Raw genomic sequence first — 22,624 nt, 5'->3', positions numbered from 1 at the left:
ACCAATGAAGAAACAAAATACAAACATTTCAGTCTCTTTTCTCAAGACACTTGACTTATACTTTAAGCTTAAGTAGTAGTTAAGTAGTTAATCCACTGATACAAAACCTAAGCAGAAAATCAGTTTTTAGTTGTACCACTAAATTGTCAACATCATTAGCAGTACAACAGCTCAGTGCTGTACCACTAATATATACTGTAGAGACACATTTGTAATCCAGGTAAACTGGAATACAACAGTAAAAACTCAAAATATCCCCAAGCTGTGTTCAGGAAATGTTGCACATAATAGCTTTAGATTAAATTAGAATTTGTTTTCATTGCTAGCACTGCAATGATAGGCAAAATTTTCTCTAAAAGTCAATGTATATTAAAAAAAGATTGTTACATTTTATGACGACTAAACAAAAAAAAATGACAAGCAGGTACCAAGAATTAAGATTCAAAACTATAAGCAGAACATATTTTCAATAGAAAGGTATGAGTGCAGATTCTTCTGGGTTGGAGTAACTTGACTGTTTGCTTGATATCTCAAAGTTATGAACTTTTCTTCCTCATAAAGTGAATAAAACCGAAAGAGTCCTTACGGAACAGAAATAGCTTTATCATCACAATCTACTCGAGAGCAACAGAACACAAATATCTTCAAGATGCTTATAGCTGTATTGTAAAAGCTGGTTCAACCAAGGTAGGAAGGTGAAATTTGATTTGATAAAGTCTCATTGCAGCAGACAAAAACGAAGCTTGCATTTTGTTTGCTGTCAGAATATTAAATTCACAAGAGCGCATATAACAAAACCAAACATGCAATCTATTGCTTTGAAAACCTTTACTGCAACATAACATTGACGTGAACAGTAATTAGATACCTATCATTTTTCCCCAAAAAACCCATAAACAGGATAATAATTTTACTTGTGTGTATATATAGCTTCTCAGATCATTTGAGGGGGGCAAAGGAAGGGGTGATGTTTCTTAATGATCGAGACACTTAACTGAAATGGGTCTTCATTTGAAAAAAGCAACTAACATTCTTTTAATCCAGCATTAAACAAAACATTGCGCTTCTTGTACTACTTTAACACACCTGAAAAAGCAAAATAACTACCCATATTTTGGCATTCATGTTTACATTTGCTCAGATCTTTTAGATTTCACAAAGCTGCTACCCAGTGTTGCCATGACATACAGATTGTAGAATCTAGGTAGCACAGGCTACTTCCAACACCTATACTAAGTAGAAAGGGACTTGAAGCGGGGCATTACGCTATGCTTCTGGAACTAGTACAATACGGGTGAAAACCTAGAAGAAGTTAACCTACAGTTTACAGAAGAAACTAATTACCTGCAGAAGCTGATTTTTGGTTGTATATTATTTTACACTCCATGTTTTCCTCCATCTGCTAATTTCAAGCAGACACACTTGCTTCTTTCTTTGCTGTTTCCTATATTCTCTTCTCCCCGCCCCCCATATGCCATACACCAAGCATTATGAATATAAGCCCAAATATCCCAGACAACCCAGTGAACAAAGTTAGTGTAATGCACTGGTGTGAGGTGTGAAATAAAAAAAATGTCTCTCAATCTTCATCAAAGTTCTGTTGTAGAAGAAAGTTGGCAGCCAAGTTTTCATTCTTCTCACAAGCAAAATATGCCTGTATCACAAGTCCTTCAGGAAATCCTAATGCCTTTAACTGAAGAAAAAAAAACACACTTAGAAAGTACATTTTGTATATTAAGCTTATTTGTATGTCTAGTATATTGAGATGCCACTTAAGCAATTACTGCCTTCTTGAAACAAACACTGCTGCCTAGCTCAATGCAGCCTTTAGTGAGCAAAGAACAAGGTGTTATCTCTGTCTTTAGTAACCAGAATTCTCACTTGAAAAAGTGATTTAAAGAGTCTAATGAAGCACCATAAAATATGTCACTTTTCTTTCACTGCCACAGTAAGTCACTAGAAGAGATTTGGGTCACAGTAATGTCAGGAATGAATGGCACACTGCACTGCTGCAGAAAAAAAAAAAACTTCAAACAATGCCCATTTTAAACTATTAATTACACAAAGCTCAGGATTTTTAACAAAAGTTGCCTGGAACAAAAGGTCCCAGCCTGTGATCACTAATAGGTAGCCCAATACTTTGCTTTAAGCCATACTTTCAATTGTTCCAACTGGACTTTCACCTTTTTAAAAAACTGACTACACGTTGCAGCCATGAGAAGTAAGTGGAGAGCAATCTGTATTTCAGAAGTCAAGGAACTAATTAACGTCCGGGACACAATGACATCAGGGGATGGGAATACTAGAGAAGAGCTTATTATGGTGCCAAGGGAAATGGGTTTAGCCTGCACTTAAAGACATTCAGCAAACCAATCTTTCTTGTAGCCAAAGGCAAGTACATACAACCACTTGGACGTTTTCTTAAAATCCTCACAGCACCTGCAAGGCATTTTACATATAGGGCAGATCAAATCTCTGTAAGACACTATCCTCTTGTCCCTTATCAACCATTCTTAGATTTAATTTCATGCTTACAAACAGCATGAATGTGTCAACTGTAATACTACTACACCTAAATTTTGAAGTGTGTCTTTCATGCAAAAGGAAAGAAGCATACAGGTACAGATTGTAGAGGTAATGCTCTACTGCATAAAATTGTTTTAGAAGGAAATGCAGCAGACTACAGAGGATGATCTGTGAAGTACATGGACAAATAGTTTTATTAGACTAATTTTATTAATAGTCAATTGCCTTGAGTTCTAAAGAATTGACACCTATATTAAAATTGTTCTTTTCTATGATCCTTACATAACCTTTTGCTTTGCCAGTTGAAAAACACTGCCTTTGATATATAAAACCACTACCACAGTATGACATAAGTCTTTGCAATTTGTTCTAAGAAAAATCTGAGGCAATGCCATCTACACAAATCCATATTTAGTCAATGTTATACACAGTATTTATGAATGCAATATACCACCCCAAGTCTATTTTTATAGGCATGTTTACGTGTATTTTTAGAAAGCTATAATTAAGTAATTCTCAAAGAAAGACAAATAACTGGGTTAAGTAGCGACTTCACCTAATCTACTTAACTATGAGAGCTCTTATTATCTAAGTACTTTGCAAACAGTGCTCAGTCAGACACACCTTTGTACCTGGAAACCTATCACAGCATGATCTAGAATAGTACCAGTCTGAGGCTTTTGCAAGCGGAATTACTGCCCAAGTTCCCAAATCCCGAGGGAAACCAATTCAATCATTGGTTATTACAGACAGCCTCTGATCACTTAAAAGGCTCTGCATCTTCTCAATAAGACAGATTCAAAAGATTTTTAGACTCACTTGCTATAAAGCAAGAACAGATGTGATTTGAAACAAGACTACAGCAGCTACAAAATATCAAATATAAAATATCAAAAATGATGCAGAACTACTGAGCCTAAACAAAGTTTACAGCATGTCTTAAGCATGCACCAGAGTCAACACCCTACAGCAATAGCTAAGCAACATTTCAAATAAGAAAGGCTCACCCTTTCTATAGCTTCTTTTTCCTGAGGTGTTACTTGAATGTAGTTCATGTGACCATTTCCAACTTCTGCTACTACTCCTCCAGCGCTGACACCATCATCACTGCCACTTAAACCTTGGCGGGACTCTAGAACTGGCTCATTCAACATATGAATAAAATGTTCCTGGTGTTGGCTTATTTGCTGTGATGCATGGGAGAATAAAACAAATAAATATATTGAAATAAAACACATTTAAGCCTGCCAGCAGGAAAGTAAGAATATTTACTTTCAGTGAATTAAGTAGTCAACAGAATGTGTAAAAAGCACATAGAGAAAAATTATTAAACCTAAACAGGAAAAATGCAATTTCATGTTTCAATCCAATTGCAGTGACCCTTTCCTCTTCCTGGTGCCCCTTGCACCTGTATACACTCAGACTCATTCCTAATAGCATGGAAAGTATGTTCTGTACAACTGCTGAAAAGCCAACAATAGAATGTTGTAACTACTATTAACACAGTACCCCAGTTAACATCAACATCTATCTCCTTCTTATAAAGCTAAATCAAAATTATCAGCATTGTTTTGTTGTTTTAAGATTCACCTGCAGTAGTTGAGGGTTTTCCCGTCCAATCTGCTGTAGCAATGCTGGTAACAGAGAAGGATTTTGCTGAATAATTTGTCTCATCTGCTGGAACTGAGGCTGATTTCGTAAAAACTCAAGTGGATGTCCTGAAAAATCAATGAGACAACATATTCTTAATAAAATGCATACATACGCTGTAATTGTAGATAGAAACAGGACATGAAAGCAGAAAATAAACCCCTCACTAAAGAATAGAACAGCATGCCTCCTCACACTACCTTACTCTATCTTTAAGCTTTCTACAACTACCTGAAAGGAGGCTGTAGGGAGGTGAGGGTCAACCTCCTCTCCCAAGTAACAAACAATAGTACAACAGGAAATGGTCTCAAGTTATGCCAGGGGAGGTTTAGGATGGATATTAGGAAAAAGTTCTTCACAGAAAGGGCTGTTGAGCATTGGAACAGGCTGCTCAGGGAAGTGGTGGAATCACCATCCCTGGAAGTATTTAAAAGACATGTAGACATGGTGCTTAGGAACATGGTTCAGTGGTGGTTTTGGCAGTAATAGGTTGATGGTTGGACTTGATGATCTTCAAGGTCCCTTCCAACCTAGATGATTCCGTGATTCTAGGGAATTCTCTATCCTATGGTTAAACAATGCATTTTCTTTTCACCCAGCCTTCTCTTAAGATCCAGCCGCCTTCTCCCCTCCATCTCCAGCACTTTTCTTGTTATGTAACCTCTCTGAGTAACCTCATTCAATGACATCTACCCAGACTACTGTCTTGTCTCCATGCCCAGAACAGAATTCTCTACCTCCTGCAATAGGCTGGTTCTGTCCTTCTCAAGTAAGGCTTGCCTTCCCATTTATCTTATACTGTTAGGTACTGCCTTGAACGCAGCAGCGTCTGAAGTGCTCTGAAATATCCCACTCCCTCTATTCTCTCTTTAAGGATACTGCCATGTGTGCCTGTCACTACCCCCTGTTTAACATTCTGGCCTCTATCAAGGCTTACATCTTGAACACCATCTCTGCCACAGCCTAAGACAGACCTCTCCTACTCCTTGATTATGCTCCTTTCATGTACTTATTTCCCTTTAAGACAGAGTTCTCCTCAGCAGGCACCAACCGCTCTGTCCATGTGCTGCACTGCTGACTGAGGAGTCCTAGGTCATGCACAGGTCTCTCGGGTGTTATAGCTCATGGCCTTATTGCAAGTTTCTCCTTTGATATTCCAGCTTCCATAGTAAGTTCCATAGTAAATGCCATAGTATAGTCACAGTTGACAGTGCACAGTTAGCCACAGAAGTAGGAAGCCGGAGTTTAATTGAGAGAAAACACAACCCACTCCACCTTTGTGGTCTTATATTTAAATCTAGAATACTGAATCAAATGATTTGTGCAAGTTCGTGGCATTTTTAGAAATTTCATGCTTTATTCCAGATATATCCACATACAACAAGCCATTAGTTCCAGGCAAGTACCACACTTGGAATTTCCATGTTATAGCTCTTATCCAGTTCACTTCGACCAGCTCACAACCACCAGGAACTTAAAATTCACTCAAGCAGAGAATGCTTAAATGCATGTGTTTATCACATCCTCTCAAATATAACCTTTCTTACCTCCTAATGAACTAGTAGTCGTAGGTATATTTGCTACTGCTGCTGCCACTGCTGAAGACTGAGAGGCACCAGTGCTTGCTGCTTGAGGGGGTTCAGCCACAGCCTGATTATCTCCAGGTATACCCTAAAGACACAGTTCACATAATTACCTATAGAATGCTAAACGATATTTGTTTCACTTCATGTGTGATTTAGTTTTCAGACCAAAGGAAAACACATGAATGCTTTCACTGCAAATACAAAGCAGGATGCTGTGATAGGTATGCAATTACAACTGGAAGAAAATACTGTAAGAAATGTAATTTATTTTTTGACAAGAAAAATATGTGGTTTGTATAGCACAGTAGGAAAGCATGCATTGCATCAGTTTAAAAATACATTTTATCCCATAAACAAATAGTTGCTTTGAACCCTGTTCTAAGATATTTTATATGAATAAAAAGTTAAACTAAATATACTGTTACAATACGTTATATTGTTATGCAAATAAAATTACATTTTAGCAACACAATGCTAACAGTGAGATTATCAATGCCACACAATCTGGAAAGAAATTAACCAGAGACATGGGAACATGTCTCTTTGAACCTCTTTCATTGTCCAAATGCCTCTGAAACACCAATAGGCTTGGGGCAACAACCGCCTCTCTAGAAAACCTCTTCAATGTTCGACTACCCTCACAGTAAAGAATTGGTTCCTAAAAATTTCCAAAGAAAGAAGCTGCAACCAGTTGTCTGGTTGCTGGGGGAATAGCAGGACTCCTTCTTAATTAGGGGTTAGGAAATCCTTGAATCAAAAAAGATCTGAAACTAAATGCCTCCAAAGATGAGTCTTGGGCATAGAAAAAGAAACAGCATCTTTCGGAATCGAGACCTCCTTCATGACCACAGCTCAAGGATGTAGGATACATCTAGATCGTCAGCCATGAAGCCATGAAAGCTGAACAGCTTGTCCTCTGAACCATAGAATTTTCAGGGCTCATTTAAGAAACAGCTACAATTTAAGCATAGATACTCTTTTGACATTTTCTTTCCAACACTTTACAAGTACCTTTGGTGTACCAATTCTTTAAACCAGGACAGTGGTATACACTTACAGTTCTCAACATCCTAATCCTACTCTGCAGATTATATGAAAGGTAACACTGATAACAGCTCAGAGGCATCCAAAAGTACAGGGTAAAAGAACAGTGTCATCAATGGACCAATATCAACTAAAGAGAAGCTTTTTTGATGCAGCGGGATGGTAAGGAACTTGTTTAGATGCCAGCAGATCAACAACAGTTAGAAAGACCATTTGCAGCAACAGGATTCTTCTAGAAGGACAGCAGAAGTCTGCCAGTTAATATGGTCTCTCAGAGCACAACTGTTCCTCCCCACTCCTTTTTCCAGCAGGAAGAGGAAGAAGAAGAAAGAAAAGATATTCTCAGTAAAGGATAACATGAAATAGTAAGGGACCAGCATATACAACAGAAGGACTCATTTTAAACACAGGACCTATTGAGTAGAAATGAACTGCTCAGACCAGTCAGACTTAATCTATTTGGCAAACATGCCATGTACTGAACTCCATCGTAGGGATGCTATATTTCTGTTCAGGACTTCCCAAACAGAAATAAGCTAGAGCAGGGAAAATACCAGACTGAGTGTACAAGCACTGCACACTGTAGATGTGTGTAGTGTACATGCACTACAAGCCCAACACTTACAGGAGGCACTGGATTTATGGTATATCTACCGACTAAATGAACAGTAAAATTAACATTTTTAAGGCATGAAAAACAAACATTTAAGATTCCAGAGGTCTGAGATTCCAGACTTATGGCAGACAGATGGGAGCTACTGCATTACCCTAAGGGCAAGACAGTACTTACCACTTTTCATTGACCCAATACTAGATGAGAACTGAGCTTTTTACATTCATGGGCTCAAAATATTTGTTTATTTAAAAACTGCAGGTTACAAGATCTTTGGAACATTAATATAAGTACTAAGCACACCAGTGACTTGTAGTTGTAACTACTGAAGAAAAACATCATTAACAAAAGCAAACTTTTATAACTGCAGGTAAAGATGCCAGTTTTCTTATCAATCTATCAGAAATTCAATACACACATATTTTGCAAGGACTTGTTCAAGATATCTGCCCTTAATATTTTAATAAAGTTCAGACTTGAAACAAGGAAAAACTACATCAGGGAAAAATGGTATGCTAGAGTGAAAACTAAATGCACCAGAAATACTGATTAAGCAACAAGCTCCCTGAGAGATTCTCTGGCAGTTACAATTCACCTGTCAGATTAAAGTATGAAATGAGAAGTAATCCAAAAAGTCCCTAAAACAACTCCAGATTTCCATTACAGTGAAGCTACTCTATTTCCTCTCATGCCAACAAAGTTCATTTCACCCTTCAAACTACATTTATCAAATGAGAAATTGTTTCTTCTCCAAAATACTGCTTTAATTAAAACACCAGTTAAATTAAGCACACTTCAAAAAATCTCTCCAACCTTTCTGTTTGGAAAGTATATTATTAAGAACACTGTGCATAATTAGTAAAAACAATGAACTGGAAGCTAAAAAAATACCTTTGTGATGTTACAGATACTAATACAAAAGTACAGCTAATGCTGTCACTAAGGTGTGACATAAAATCATTCCTTAAGCCAGCCATCGGCAGTTAAAACTATCACTGTAACTGGACATCCTTTACATACATATCCATACAAATCAAAGAATAAAAGCAAAGAAGTGACAGAGGTAGTTAGGGATGACTTCAGTATTTTCTACCCGTCAAAATCTGAATCTCAGCCTTCCAGATGCTCTGCTCAGAGATATTGCTCCTCTATGAACACGTATTACTCTCATTGATTGGATAATATACAAAATAACAAGTAAATCAAAGTTAAAGTTATTTTTTAGCTAGGACAAAACAAAAGTGAAAGAACAACATGTATGTAAAATAAACTGCTCACCATTAAAAGGTATTCCACTGCTCTGTCAGGATTGTTGAAGCTGGCTCTCAGCGCTGTAATTACTTGCTCTCGTTCATAGCCCATTGACATGATCTCAGTCACCATATTCTCATAGGACTGACCTGTCACTAGAAGTAACATGACCACCATTTAAGGGTATACAGGAAAAATGCACAAAAAAGTTTCAATGAACAAATTTAATTTCTACCCAAATTTGAGTTGTTCATTAAGGAGTAAAGAATAGCTCACATTAAATCTGCCATGGTTCTGTTGCTTTAACTCCAAATATATTCTGGTGGTTTCATTATGCATTTGATTGGAATAGTAGACGGTAATGAACACAATGCAAACTTCTATTGAAAAAAGCAGCACTTGTGATACTTCCGTACTTGTAATTGAAATAATATTCCCTCTTTATGCTTTCATCTAAGGTCAAGGGCGTCCTCAACTAATACTCAATTTCTGATGTAATCAAGAAAAGTCTCCTGCAGTGCAAGTTTGGAAATTAAACTTTCTAGGCAGAGATCTGTCTGTCAAAATGTTAGCCATTGAGGGTTTTCCCAGTAAAGACTTTACACTATGCTAGACAGATGACAAATAGCGATGACCAAGTTACAACTGTCTATCTCTATGTGCTGCTGCTGCTGATCGAAGTCATTTAATCAACTTAACATAGTCCACCTCAAGTCAGGCAGAAGACAAAGATATATCTAGGAAAGTCACTCAAGACTTCAGTGAGGGTTTGGGAGAACAAGTTATCCCATTTAATTCATATGTATTTGACTAGACATCCATAACATCAAATCCCCCACCTTTTACAGCATAAATGGACTAAAACTGGCCCACACTTGCAGCCATCAAGACAAAAGGGTACACACACTATATATTTAAGGACAACTAATCACTCCACTAATGGTATCATTAGGAAAATTATCTCTTTTCATAATGATTCAAAAAAAATAACTATTCCATCATAAACTGTAATTGAGCAACATCTTAAAGGTTATCTTCCTGCAAAAAACAGAAAAAAACCCAAAACCAAACCCAAGCATTAAAATACCATCTCCTACTTTGGATAAAGGTATCAAAGGATACAAGACAGCCCTAGCCCAAGGCTACTTGTGCTTTATCCATAAGATAAATAATGGATTTACAACCTTTGGCTAATTTGAGTATTTATCGTTCAGACTTCAAAGTAATAGTGCCAACCTGAGTTTAAGGAATGGTAAATTCATGTCTTCATATACAACTACAAGAGCAATCATTTTACATATAAATTCATTTTTTCAAAGAAAAAAAAAAAATCACCTAAACTTCAGTCTAAAGATACATAGTTCTGTACATATCTTCAGAGAAGCAAAAAAGCCAAGCCAACAATTGTCCCAACACAGTTACTTTGCTAAACTTACTGCTCATGTTTTCTTACACAGCACTAGTTTACCCTTACTATAGCTAACAGAGTAATCAAGGTAAACAGCAGACAGAACACCTTTTGATCCAATTAGCTACTACTTAATACATTTCTGTAGTGCTCTTTCAATACAAGCTAGGTGGAGACCAGAACAGTATGAGAGATTTGGTACAGAAGAAAGAAGGTCAGCTTGCTCTGGACAGACTGCTACATAAGCCATCATTAAAAACCAAAGAAGGAAACAGAATTACTGCGAATTTGGGCACACATACTCCATGTACAGCCTACTTACACAAGTCGTGCATAAGTAAGACCAAGAACAATAATTCAGGAACTGCATATCAGCAATGTCATGATACAGAGTCAGGCCTCTACCATAGTGCTACTGGGCACGTTTGTGATGTCAATGCTGAACTGATTCTGATCTTTGCTTTTGGCTTTCAAATAACATTTTAAAGCTGGATTAACTTTCAAATCCAGTTCATCACACTGCCCACAATAAATCTTGTTCCATGTCCTAAAGAAAGGTTAGGCTGCTCCAGTGAAAGATACGGTTGCACAGGAACTGCAAGACGTGCAGATCTTCATGTAGCACACAAAGCCACATCGGTTTTCAGTCAGCATATCTAACTCAAAAAAAAAAAGCAATTCAGTAGAAACAAATCCCTGTTTTGAAAGTGAAGTAAATTATCTTCAGACAATGCAATTGAGAAGCCACAGTAAGAACATGCCTAATATCCTACTTAGGATGTAAAAACATACTACATGAATTTGTGCAAGCAAGTTCTTTTTAAGATAGTTTCTAAAGAAAAAGAAGCAGAGTTCATGTCCATTGCCTTTGAAAATTTTTGGCATAACCTTTGCAGTATGCTTACCCAGGAAATTACACTCAATGCCTGTTATTTCCAAACTGTCAGGGACATACAGATTTACTGTATCAGATATCAATCAAAGAACTTTCATACAAAATGGATATCAAGGTGATGCTCTCCTGCTACATTCAAAGGAGATTTTTTTTCCCAAGCCTGAATACAACTGAATCAAGACCACCACTTTAATTAAACTTGTTGGTCTTTATTGTTACCATGAGTATCTGTGGTGACCACATCTCAGCCACCAAGGTCTAATGAATGGTTAATGAAGCCTGCAGCACCTTTGGTGGCAGCAGTCACTTTAAAAATGTAACAGAACTCAACTGGTTGTCTCCTGTAGTATCTATCAGCTATTTCAGCTGATACATTTCTTCAGCTTAAAAGAGCATGGCATAACACAAGACCTAAGCTGCAGTTAGACAGACTAAACCTGGTGGCTACCACCAATACACGTAAAACATTACTACTGCTCCTAAATCACCTTGGGCTGCTTAATCACAACACCTGCCTCCAATATAGCCACACACCCCTACAAAAAAATGTAAGTGAAACTCTCTAATTAGTTTAACTTTTTGTACAAAGTTGCAGGTAAAGGTTTACAGAGATAAGACAAAATCAAAAACCCTCCTCCCCCTTATTTCTGTGCCTTAATTTGCTACACTCTATTAAAAAAAAAAACCAACAAAAAACCTCCAAAAATTTAAGTAGGAGTAATGAGTTGTGGTTTTGCCTAGTAATTTCCTAGCCACCAGAATCAGCGTGAGGGGCAGAACTTCCTATTGTTTTTACCCTGCTTATTCCACTGAGAAACAAAGGCATTTGAACAGTGGAAAAAAAAAGTGAATTGACTATAAGTGTACGGAGGCATTCATTCCTCAACCCAGATAGCAACAGATTTGGTGAATTTATCTAATCTAAATGCATCAAAAGACAGTACTGTCAAAGCTGGAACAAGTGAATAATAAAGGCAGCCATTTTATCAGACCTGCACACTGGGAAATAAAGGTGAAAAGAAAAGCGTATACATATTTATGTCCAGTCTTCTATTCAAGCCACTTCAAACTGAATAGTTAGAAGAGAAATTAAGGCAAACGGGGAAAAAAAACAGGAATGATAAGGATCTTCCTTTAACACAATAAAAATATATGAAGTGAAATATTCTTCAGCAAAGAAATTCTTGATGCTGGTTCTAAGATACCAACTTCATGTCTTAGAGAAGAGTACTTTGATTGTAACTTTAACAATGACAGATACAGAAGAGAATGTCAACATCTGCTAATCCGTCATTTGTTTCTGCTGCACCAAAATAATGTCTACATTAAAAAAACACTCCACTTACCAAGTGCACTTATAGCATCCTCAAAAAGATTTGATCGAGATGTATCACCTGTTGTACTGTAAGACGAAGACAAGTGCAATGGTAATTACAAAACTTTGGAAGACTTCCTGTTTTTCAAAAAAAGCAGCAGCAGCTGTAACTCTAACAGCCCCTTTTGTTTCTAAAAGACCAATAAAGCTTTCCAAAGAGCTCTCTTTTGGTCTTATAGTGAGACCAGATTTTTACAAACTTACAATGCTATCATTTTTAACACAAGGCAAACCTTCCCCCCTTCCCCCCAGTAGTCTGGCTCTTGCCCATCTGCTCAGGGATTAGCCATCTGGTTGCTTGAATGCTTTAAAAGGTGGGAGAACAAGGTGGATTTTCAAAAGCCCACAGCAGTCTCACTATGCTTCCCCACAGTCACTGCTTTGACCTCAATGAGGACCCAAGGAGGTCAGCAGTAATCACTTATTAAAATCCCAGTACTTTCCCAGCAATATACACTGCTAACATTTGCAATCACTCCATCTCAAGTCATCAAAGCTGTTAAATTAGAGGATTAAAGGCTCACCTCCATGAACACCAAAGAACACAGGGCACACCACCAGGCAGAGGAACCCCAGTTAATTCAGACAGAGCCAAGGGTGCCCCTTTCCTGGCTCCTCCCAGGGCTGCAACGTAAAGCATCAGCCCCTTGGGCCCGGGCTGATGCCCCTGATCGGTCAAGGGGAGAGGCTCTCCAGGTGTCCTTACAGATCAAGGGCATTACAGCCCCAGAGTGGTGCGACTCACCATGGGGTGCCAGGAAAAAGCATTTGGGGATTGTGCAAGACTTATTATGGGATATCTAGGGGAAAACCCAAAGACAGGGAAAAGGAAGCATCAAGGTACCCTGCAAATGAAAAGCATGGGTAAAGGGAACAAAAAGAGGAGAAAAAGGGCCGGTCACGTGCAAACAGCACTTGCCTGGCCATGCCCTGCACCTCATCACCGGTCCATCCTGCTTTCTAATTAAATTCCATTTTTAACTACTTGTCATGCTGAGGGGGGTATCTCTATTCTACATGCATGTGTGTGTATGGAAGTCTACATGCCCACAGCTGGAACCAGGACTCACCACGATCCGTGTATCTGTGGAGCCAGCAAACGCAGACACCAGACACTATGGAAGTCTCGGTGCCAGTGACTGGATAGGGGACCACAGGGGGTCTACATGCCTGCAGTGTAGGCAGCTGAAGACCAGAGTGCACACATATTCTGTGTGGATACATTCGCCAGCATGTGTGCAATCACCAGCAAGCACCGAGCTTGACTACAGCGAGTAGGGTAAGATGCTTGAGAGCTCGGCATTGAATGGCTGTGACAGCCAGCTGCTGGAGAGACCGGAGGGTCTGAGAGAGCAGCTGCTGGAAAGACTGTAATATCCGGGGGTCTGCTACTGGTAATGTCATAGGCCTCAACCAGCTAGTGGAGAGACCTGTTTGTGTGTCCATGAATGAGGCAACTGGGAGAACCAGGGGATCGAGCAACTAGCTACCAGGTTCAGTGCATGTCTACAGCCAATTCCCGCGTGGATCTTCTATGTGTACGTGCGCACGTGTCTGCGCAAAGGGAATCTGAGTACCAGCAACTGGAGCAGGGTTGGAGGGCTCAGGCAGTCACGTGCCCAGGTACCAAAACCTTGGGAGACTGGGAGATCTAGGGGCCAGATATCAGCATAGACTGCCTAAGGCCAGCTACTGCAGAAGTTCATATTGTTCATTTGTATGGTTGTACATATGTATTTTACACTGGTGGCCTTTGCCCCAGCTAGCCAGAGGGGAACAGTATGGGACTACTGGTGGTGTGTGGTTGCTCGAGTGCTGCTTTTTTCCTGACTGTGTTGACCTATGCAGCCAGCCATGTATGTAGGTATATACATATTGTGTGTATGTACTGGGAATATATGTTCAATCTTGATTCTTGATAGACCTGGGGACATGGAGCCGCAGCAACCTTGCATCAGGCTACCAGAGTCAGCAACTCCTATCAGTAAGTGAAAGATCATCAGATTAATCTGAATCAGTTTTCAGAAGATGCCACTAAAACTCTAACAAGGCATTTATAGAGATGTAATTTTTATGTAAGAAAAAATTTATTCCAACAAGAATTTTTCACTAGCATCTATCACTGCTAAGATTTACAACTAAAAAAGATCAAAGGCGAAACAGGACACCAGCTTGCCTGGCCATGGCTCAATAAATCTTCACAGGCCTTAGTAAATTAGCTTCTAAAGCAAATCAGAAACAAACTGTACTCACTGAAATCAAGGCAGGTGGTAACTACAATGTATTTGTCAAATTATTTTCTTGCTTCCTGTTAAATATGTACACTGAGGCTCCCTTACTGCAGTTTTAAATCTGGAAAGCAGTGTTCCAGCATCAAAGATTTAATCTAATCTTTGACCTTACTGGTCAAACTGAGCAGCAAAGCCCCCACCCATTAACATTAAAAAAAAATTAAGTTATTTGACTGATAAATGAAGCTTCATTTGTATTCCATTTTAAAAAGATGTCAATTTCCCAGAATTGCAAAATTAAATCATGCATTAGGGTATTTAGTGCAAGAAAATTTGTGATGGCATTTTCAAGATACTAGGGAATTGCAAGTTTTGTTTCCTTATCATCAAATCAATATTTGACGGTGTTTAAATGCAGCCACTTCAAAAATTAATGTCCTATGCACCAGTATTTACATGAGTAACACACAAGTAATTGAAAACCAGTGTGTGAAAAACGAAGATTTGATGCTATGCAGCACTTCAATTACAGTTAACATTAAATTATGGTTAACAACATTTTTATCCCGTGCAATACTTAAGCAACTCAAAGCAAGCAAAAAAAGGCCCCAGTATACAACAGGGATGAAACCCCTAATTTCCATCTCATTTTCTTAAATGTAAAAAAACCTGATGTTAAAAGCTATCCCAACTCCCACAACTACCTGCAGATGAGCCAAGGAGCATTCAGAACAAATAAGCTTGTAGCTTTAAGACATTACATGATTAAGAGCAATACTATATCCTACATTTTGGAAGAAAAGATTCTTTCCAGAAATTAACAGACTCTTACAATAGTCTTATGTCTTACAGTCTTACTTATGGTTCAAATCTAACCAACATGATTCAAAACACAATCAGAGGTCTATGAACAGCACAGGAAGACCTCTAAGTCTTTAAGAACTTTGTGAACAGTACATCCCACGCAGGTGAATATTCTCAGTCTGAAAAGAAACTTGTGCCACAGCAACTCTGAAATGCCTAATGGGAGCACAAGTCCTGTGTCATTTAATTCTCCACTCCAAAAGTTTCGTCCCAAGACCACTTCCCACAGGAGAAGGTGTAAGTGGGGAGGGGCACTTCTTACCATCAGTAATGTTATACTTGAGTTAGAGACTGAAGTTATAGTTAAGAAGCAAAATAATGTAGAAGAGGGAAAGTGACTGGACTAACACTGTAACAGAAAATTCAATTTAAATTCAGAACTAGAAGCAACAGGACAGGGAAGCCATTTGTGGGGCTCATTCATACCTGTCAGTTGATGATGGGCTGACAGCAGCTGGTGCCTCAGGTGGTTTTTCTGCTGTGTTCTCTTCTTTGGGAGCACTCACAGGTGCAGATTCACAAGCAACTGCATCTGGTGCTGGTGGTGAAGGGGCAGGAGCTGGCACAGGGGCAGCAGCAGGGGTTGGTGCAGTGACTGGTGTGGGAGCTGCAGTTGTCGAGATAGTAGTAGTGGTAGTAGTAGCATTTGACTGCTGAGTCACTCCAGCAGCTGCTTTGGGCTATAGGAGGACAACAGGATTCAGACACAGCACAAAGCTCCTAAACCCATGCTTTCTATAGTCAACACGCTGATTAAGTTCTGTTAAGACCATTTGTGTTTGACACTGCTGCCTCAACATCAAGCATAACATTAACTCCATAATGCCTTTTGTTGTATTAAAACAGGCAACTGACAGTGTCACTAAAGTACTTATTCAGACACCTAAGCAGTCATACTATGAGTATGAAGTGAAATGCAAAGATAGGATCTAAATATTTTAAGACCACAATACCCTAAACATGAGAACAATCTTGTGTTTTACAAAAGCACAGTTTTCAGAAGAAACAAAAACAGCTGACAAAAGACAGCTGACAAAAGACATCTGACAAGCGTAACAAGCATAAGGTTTTCTCATCTCTCAAATTTGGAAAAAAGTGATAAAGACAGAAATCACACTTCATTATGAATGCTATTTGCTGGAAAATGAGATGTTAAAAAATTTAAACTTAGCCTGCAACAAGCTTTACTTATGCACTCTTCACATGCAAAGCACCACGTAAGTAACTTTTCACATACTTGAGTTCTGTAGTGAGCACCAAAAATCCAGCAGAATCAAGGACTACCAAATTTACAGCAACAAGTTCAGAGTGGGTAATACTTGCATATAATTGTAATTTAACCTTCACATCTTTATTGGAAACATGAATTTTCCTTGGATGCAGTACTAATCCCGTTATACAGAAGTTACACTTTTTAAGAACACATGTAAGTTCCAGCTAAGGGATGGAATTATGTTTTTGAAAGCTGCATCACTATAGTCCCTTACCTATGAATAACCCCAAGGATTGACAAGGCTGACCCTCATCTCCACCTTATCAGGAGAAATAGTTGAACAAAACACAACTACTTATTCTAGGTGAATCACTTTCAGACAATCTTTGCTTAAACTTGGAAAAATATATTTCCTCCTTTCATCTGAAAGGAAAGGAGGAGTTGAGAATTAATAGCTTGCAACATGATGAGCGCGATATAGAACATTTTAAGAAGCATTCAAAGGAAAACACCAAAACACGTCTGAGCATTAAAGTTAGCAGTTGTGCTTACATGACAGAGCATGTCTTATACAGAAAACAATCACGAAAAAGGAAATTGAACTCAAAGTCTTAGCAAAAAGACCGTAACACTGAAGAAATGCCTAACTCCAAAACACAGGTCCTTTAATACAAGAAGGTATTGCATTTAGCAGTTCTTCATGGAGGTCTCTGTTTCTTCTGCTATAAACAAAATGAAAGCTGTACTCTGAAATCCCATCTGCACCTGTTTTCTTGTACTGATAAATGCCTCTTCTCCAGGCAAACCACAGACTAGAACACTGTTTGTTCAGGAAGACAGTAATAACAGTTACATTCAGAGAACCTAATGAGCCAGCTCCAGATAGAAGCAAAGGGCAACTGAATATAGGTTTTCTTTGTCAGAAGGAGGACCTCTAACTCCAAAATTAGCTTCATATCTCAAGACAGAGATGAAACAGTTTTATTCAGATCCCAAGGGTCTGGAAGGCCTCGAAAATCAGTGGCTTGATTCTGCAAGTAATATGGCAACTAGTTAAGAGGAGATGTACTTCAAATACATATCACAGTCATTCCTTCTAATTTGCTACTGCAGTCATTACAAACTCACAAGTTTGTTGATTGGCATATATATTCTTTCTCTACTGGTTTAAGCTGTTGAACTTGACAAAAACAGCCATGAGTTTTGAAAAGCAGCATGGCAAGAGTGGAATAGTTCTGTACAGAGGATTTAGTAACAAACTATCTAGGGTCCCTTCTTCCTTTTAATACTAACACTGGAAAAACAACACAGAGACAAGAAAGAAGAAACAGCAGTAAGATCAGCCACTGGGAAAATTTTTCTTCGGTGTAAACATTCAGCACAGAACAGCAACAACAACAAGCGTAGGCAAACTAGGACTGTGAAGCTGTATTTAATTTCTATTCGCACAAGCATTTATCTTTACTGTTAACAAAAACTTTCACATGACCAAATTCCACTAGTTTTAAGGATAGGCATGTACAGTCACTCATCACAATGAAAAAGGAATGAAATGAATGCAATTGCCTTTTCAAAAATAAGGACTACTCACTTTTGTCACCATAACCACCACAAAGTTCTTCTCATCTATTTTGTATTCTTTAAGGGCAGTATCATCATTAAGGATTTTACCTGGCAAATTAAATGGATACAAATTAAGAAGTTATCTAACAGATAAATGATCTTGGTATTCCCTCATATAAAAATAGTTCCAAGAAAACCCATAAAAACACATTTTATACAGATTTATAAACATTAATAACGCTACAAACAGTTTTTTGGCTATTAAGCTTCAGCAGTAGAGCTACAAGTAATTTTTCTCCTATGATGTCCACAGTACTTGTTAGCTTGAGAGCTGTTGCCGTAAGTGTTGAAGATGCTTCTAATCATTTAAAACAAGCATTAAACCTTGAGAAAGATTTACTGGACCTTTAACACAGATACAAGTAATGTAGAGGAAAGGTTTTAGCATACAACAAGCTTAACTGAATAACTTATGTCTGCTTACACACTCCAGACACAATAAGAAAATTCCTTCCTGCTTATCTTCTCTTTGCCCTTCAGATGTAGTCAACTATCTACAGTTCTCTGCTACAGACAAACTTTATCTGCATTAGATAAGTTTGTGACTTTGCAACTTTAACAATTTGTTCTTAGAAGAAGGCTAAAGCATTAGAAAATGATAGAACCATTGCACATCCTGCTACCTTGACAGAAGGATGAAAAAAAGTGATCAGACAAAACTAGAAACATTTGTTTGTTACTACTACCACTTTTGATGTTTCATAACATCCTGGTCTCTAAATTGGAGACATAGATTTGACCAGTGGACCACTCAGTGGATAAGGAACTGGCTGGATGGTCACACTCAAAGAATTGTGGTCAACAGCTCCATATCCAGGTGGAGAGCAGTGACGAGTGGTGTTTCTCAGGGGTCAGTACTGGGACTGGTACTATTTTAACATCTTTGTTCATGACATGTATGTTGGGATTGAGTGCACCCTCAGAAAGTTTGCTGGTAACACCAAGCTGCATGGAGCAGTTGACTTGCGAAGGGATGCAATCCAGAGGGACCTGGACAGGCTGTAGAGGTGGGCCTGTGCAAACCTCATGAGGTTCAACAAGGTCAAATGCAAGATCCTGCACGTGGATTGGGGCAATCCCAAGCACAAATACAGGCTGGGCAGTGAATGGATTGAGAGCAGCCTTGCTGAGAAGGACTTGGGGTGTTTGTGGATGACAAGCTCAACATTAGCCGGCAATGTGCGCCTGCGGCCCAGAAGGCCAACTGTATCCTGGGCTGCATCAAAAGTGTGTGCAGCAGGTCGAGGGAGGGGATTCTGCCCCTCTACTCTGCTCTGGTGAGACCCCACCTGGAATATTGCGTCCAGCTCTGGGGCCCCCAACATAAGCAGAACACGGACCTGCTGGAGTGGGTCCAGAGGAGGGCCACAAAGATGATCAGAGGGTTGGAGCACCTGTCCTACGAAGACAGGCTGAGAGCGTTGGGGTTGTTCAGCCTGGAGAAGAGAAGGCTCCAAGGAGACCTTAAAGCAACTTTCCAGTATCTGAAGGGCGCCTACAAGAAAACTGGGGAAGGACTTTTCACAAGGGCATGTCGTGATAGGACGAGGTGAAATGGCTTCAAACTGGAAGAGAGGAGATTTAGAATAGATATTAGGAAGAAATTTTTCGCTTTGAGGGTGGTGAGACACTGAACAGGTTGCCCAGAGAACCTGTGGAAGCTTCATCCCTGGAGGTGTTCAAGGCCAGGTTGGATGGGGCTTTGAGCAACCTGGTCTAGTGGGAGGTGTCTCTGCCCATGGCAGGGGGGTTGGAACTAGATGATCTTTAAGATCCCTTCGAACCTAAACCATTCTATGATTCTATAAGCAGAAATGGTACTGTGGCAAAGTAGATTTGTCTCATGTCTACAAGAACTAAGAAACACATTAAACCACGCAGACTTTTTTTTTTTTTTAAGGTTAAGCTGATTTAGAGGCAGTACCACAAATCAGAAAATTAAGTCTGTATTTCAGTGAGTTTTATAGTAGCTACTTCTACTGCAGAATTTTCAGGAAATGTTTTACATTTTTAATTGATTCATTTTCTGAAGATGTGCCAGGGACCATTCCCTATTTCAAGAGGAAAATACACATTTTCATAACCATTCTCAGTGCTAGTGGAATACACTAGCAGCACACATCCTTATCCTGATGGCTGCAAGGAAATGAACCAGTGCAAATACATTATGGCACTTGGAACACAAACGAGGTGGCACTGTCCTACTGTCTATTGGTTCCACCAGTCTTGTATGTCAAATACTCAAGAACGTACTATATGTACTGTAGTAGTAGTAATACCTATAGCACATGGTGCACCGTCTGACTCAGAACCCACAGAGGTTTACCCACAATTTTCTGGTTTATAGGCGCTTTGGGGAAAAAGATTGCACAAGGTAGGTACAGAGACATCCTATCTTCTCAGGACACACCACTCTCAGGGTTTCTAGACTTTACCCTAATACAGATGACAACACAACAGATCCACCTCACCACTGACTAGCAAAACCCTTCTTTAAAAAAAAATTGCAAGCATTTGTAATAACAAATGGTATACTTTTAATCAGGTTCAGCTGGGATAGCACTCTGCTTTACCAAACTGAGAATTCTAAAGCTCATTTTAATCAAAGCAAAAGTGTCATCAATACACTCTTGTATCTCTTGTCCAAGAAAAAAATCACAATCAATCTTTAGATGGTCTTCTATTCTAAATTGTATTTCCTACTTTTCCTGCTCCTTGTGAGGATGATACAATGCTGCAAATAAATTCTGGCTTCTGAAAATACTCAAGTCACATCATATGATCTTACAAAATCCCTGATTATTTTTTTTCTAATCACAGAAATATAGTATTAAGAGTGTCATGCAATTATACACATTGCACAAGGCCTTCTGCCTTGTTTGTATTCCTTTATTGCACATGCAACTATAACCTTCGTGTTCTTGATGTGCTTTCCTCTCACTGAAGTACAAGGGACATAAAACTTGCTAAGAAACATCGTCCTGAGAAGTCCGTACAAAATACGAAGAGACTCCTGACTTCTCTCCATTAGTGTATTTCTATTGTGATCAGTGGCTTTAGCTTATTAGAAGTGGAAAAGCAGTACATTGAAGAAATAAAGAGACCAAAGTTTCTTTCAAGCACTGTTTGAGAGGGAAAAGCACTAGAAGGGGCATTGGAATAGAACTTTTTAAGTTCGGACATGAAGTGACAATGAAAAACTGGATCTGTGTATTAGTGCCAGAAAGGACCACCTAGGTAGAAAACAGTAAAAAAAAGAAATGCCAAAAAAAATTGAAGTATGTTAGCTCAAATAAAGTAACTTAATGTCTATATCTGACATTAGCCTGCTTTTCGCTAGCACATAATACATGTTTCTAATGACAGAGCTTAAAAGTATTGAAAGTACCTCTGTACAGCAAGGATTTAGTGGTGGGTTTCTTCTGTTAAAACAAAAGAAATAATCTAACTTTTAATTCTGTGAGGTATATACAGGAACGCTTCAGCTATACACAGCACAAACTGATCAAAAGACAAGAGTTAACTCAGAACGTAAGACGTGATGTGCTGAAACCCTGATTTCTTCTAAGAAAAGCTATTTCTACTTCACCTAGTATATCCCACCCAGGACTAAAGCTGTTAGCATATCATGCTATCAGAGCAAAGATAACAATGGACACACATGTATTAAAACCCAAAAAATTCTGATTCAAAATTTATAGTTCCCTTTGACAATGAGGTTTGTTGTTGGTTTGGTTTTGTATTTGGTTTTTGTTTGGTTTTGGTTTTGTTTTTTGGGTTTTTTTTTAAACCTGTTTGCATTTCAGTACTTAGAATCTTTAGAAGACTTAACTTTCACATCAAAGAAGAACATAAAAAAATAAGGTAGATTCAGATACAGTATCTCCAGAATATTCATTACCTGCATAAATTAGTTTTTGGCCAGCTACTGGAAAAGCATCTTTCCCCCTTTCTGATTCAATCTTCTCTTTCAGTGCCTTCACCTAAAGCACAGAAACAGTCTTAATGAAAAAAAGTTTCACAATACAAACCTAATTAAGTACACTTTGTTCTATGGTTTAAATACTCAAAAGTAGTTTTCAGTGATATCTTGATTAGGTCAAGTATATCAGTCTTCCAAAGACGTCATTATAACCACTTGCAGAGCAACATGTTCCCTTCCCAAATCATCTCTTGTGTTTAATCAAATTCGGTAAGTAATTTCTCCATGAGAATTCTTTAGGTACGAGTTTACAACACAGTGAAAAAAGAAGAAATTTGAGCTCCAAATGCAGGGGGCACACATGCTATGCACAGCTGACTGCTTTCTTCATCAGAATGACTCTTCAGGGAATGCCTGTGTTTT

At 38.6% G+C, this 22,624-nt stretch overlaps 1 protein-coding gene across 1 annotated transcript; it reads right to left on the bottom strand.

Moving 5' to 3' along the window:
* Positions 1 to 1,237: 1,237 nt before the first annotated feature.
* On the bottom strand, positions 1,238 to 22,256 carry RAD23B (RAD23 homolog B (S. cerevisiae)). The gene is made up of 9 exons (XM_009888666.1): positions 22,181 to 22,256; positions 18,248 to 18,327; positions 15,870 to 16,123; positions 12,320 to 12,375; positions 8,698 to 8,825; positions 5,724 to 5,847; positions 4,117 to 4,244; positions 3,534 to 3,713; positions 1,238 to 1,693 (listed from the first exon to the last, which is right to left on the bottom strand). The coding sequence occupies exons 2-9, from the start codon at positions 18,257 to 18,259 to the stop codon at positions 1,580 to 1,582; spliced, it is 996 nt and encodes a 331-aa protein (XP_009886968.1). The 5' UTR covers positions 18,260 to 18,327; positions 22,181 to 22,256; the 3' UTR covers positions 1,238 to 1,579.
* Between the last annotated feature and the right edge of the window lie 368 nt (positions 22,257 to 22,624).

The sequence above is a fragment of the Charadrius vociferus genome, unplaced genomic scaffold (assembly GCF_000708025.1).
Source record: "Charadrius vociferus isolate BGI_N301 unplaced genomic scaffold, ASM70802v2 scaffold517, whole genome shotgun sequence".
NCBI lineage: Eukaryota > Metazoa > Chordata > Aves > Charadriiformes > Charadriidae > Charadrius > Charadrius vociferus.
Note: the sequence above shows the minus strand (reverse complement) of the source record. Positions and strands in the feature narration are given on the sequence as shown.

Excerpts from the sequence above, each read along its gene's own strand:
- RAD23B (XM_009888666.1), bottom strand. Across the intron at positions 4,245-5,723 it reads GACTACTAGTTCATTAGGAG|GACATCCACTTGAGTTTTTA; the intron begins GTAAGAAAGGTT and ends TTGATTTTTCAG. Across the intron at positions 1,694-3,533 it reads AAAAAGAAGCTATAGAAAGG|TTAAAGGCATTAGGATTTCC; the intron begins GTGAGCCTTTCT and ends TTTTTTCTTCAG.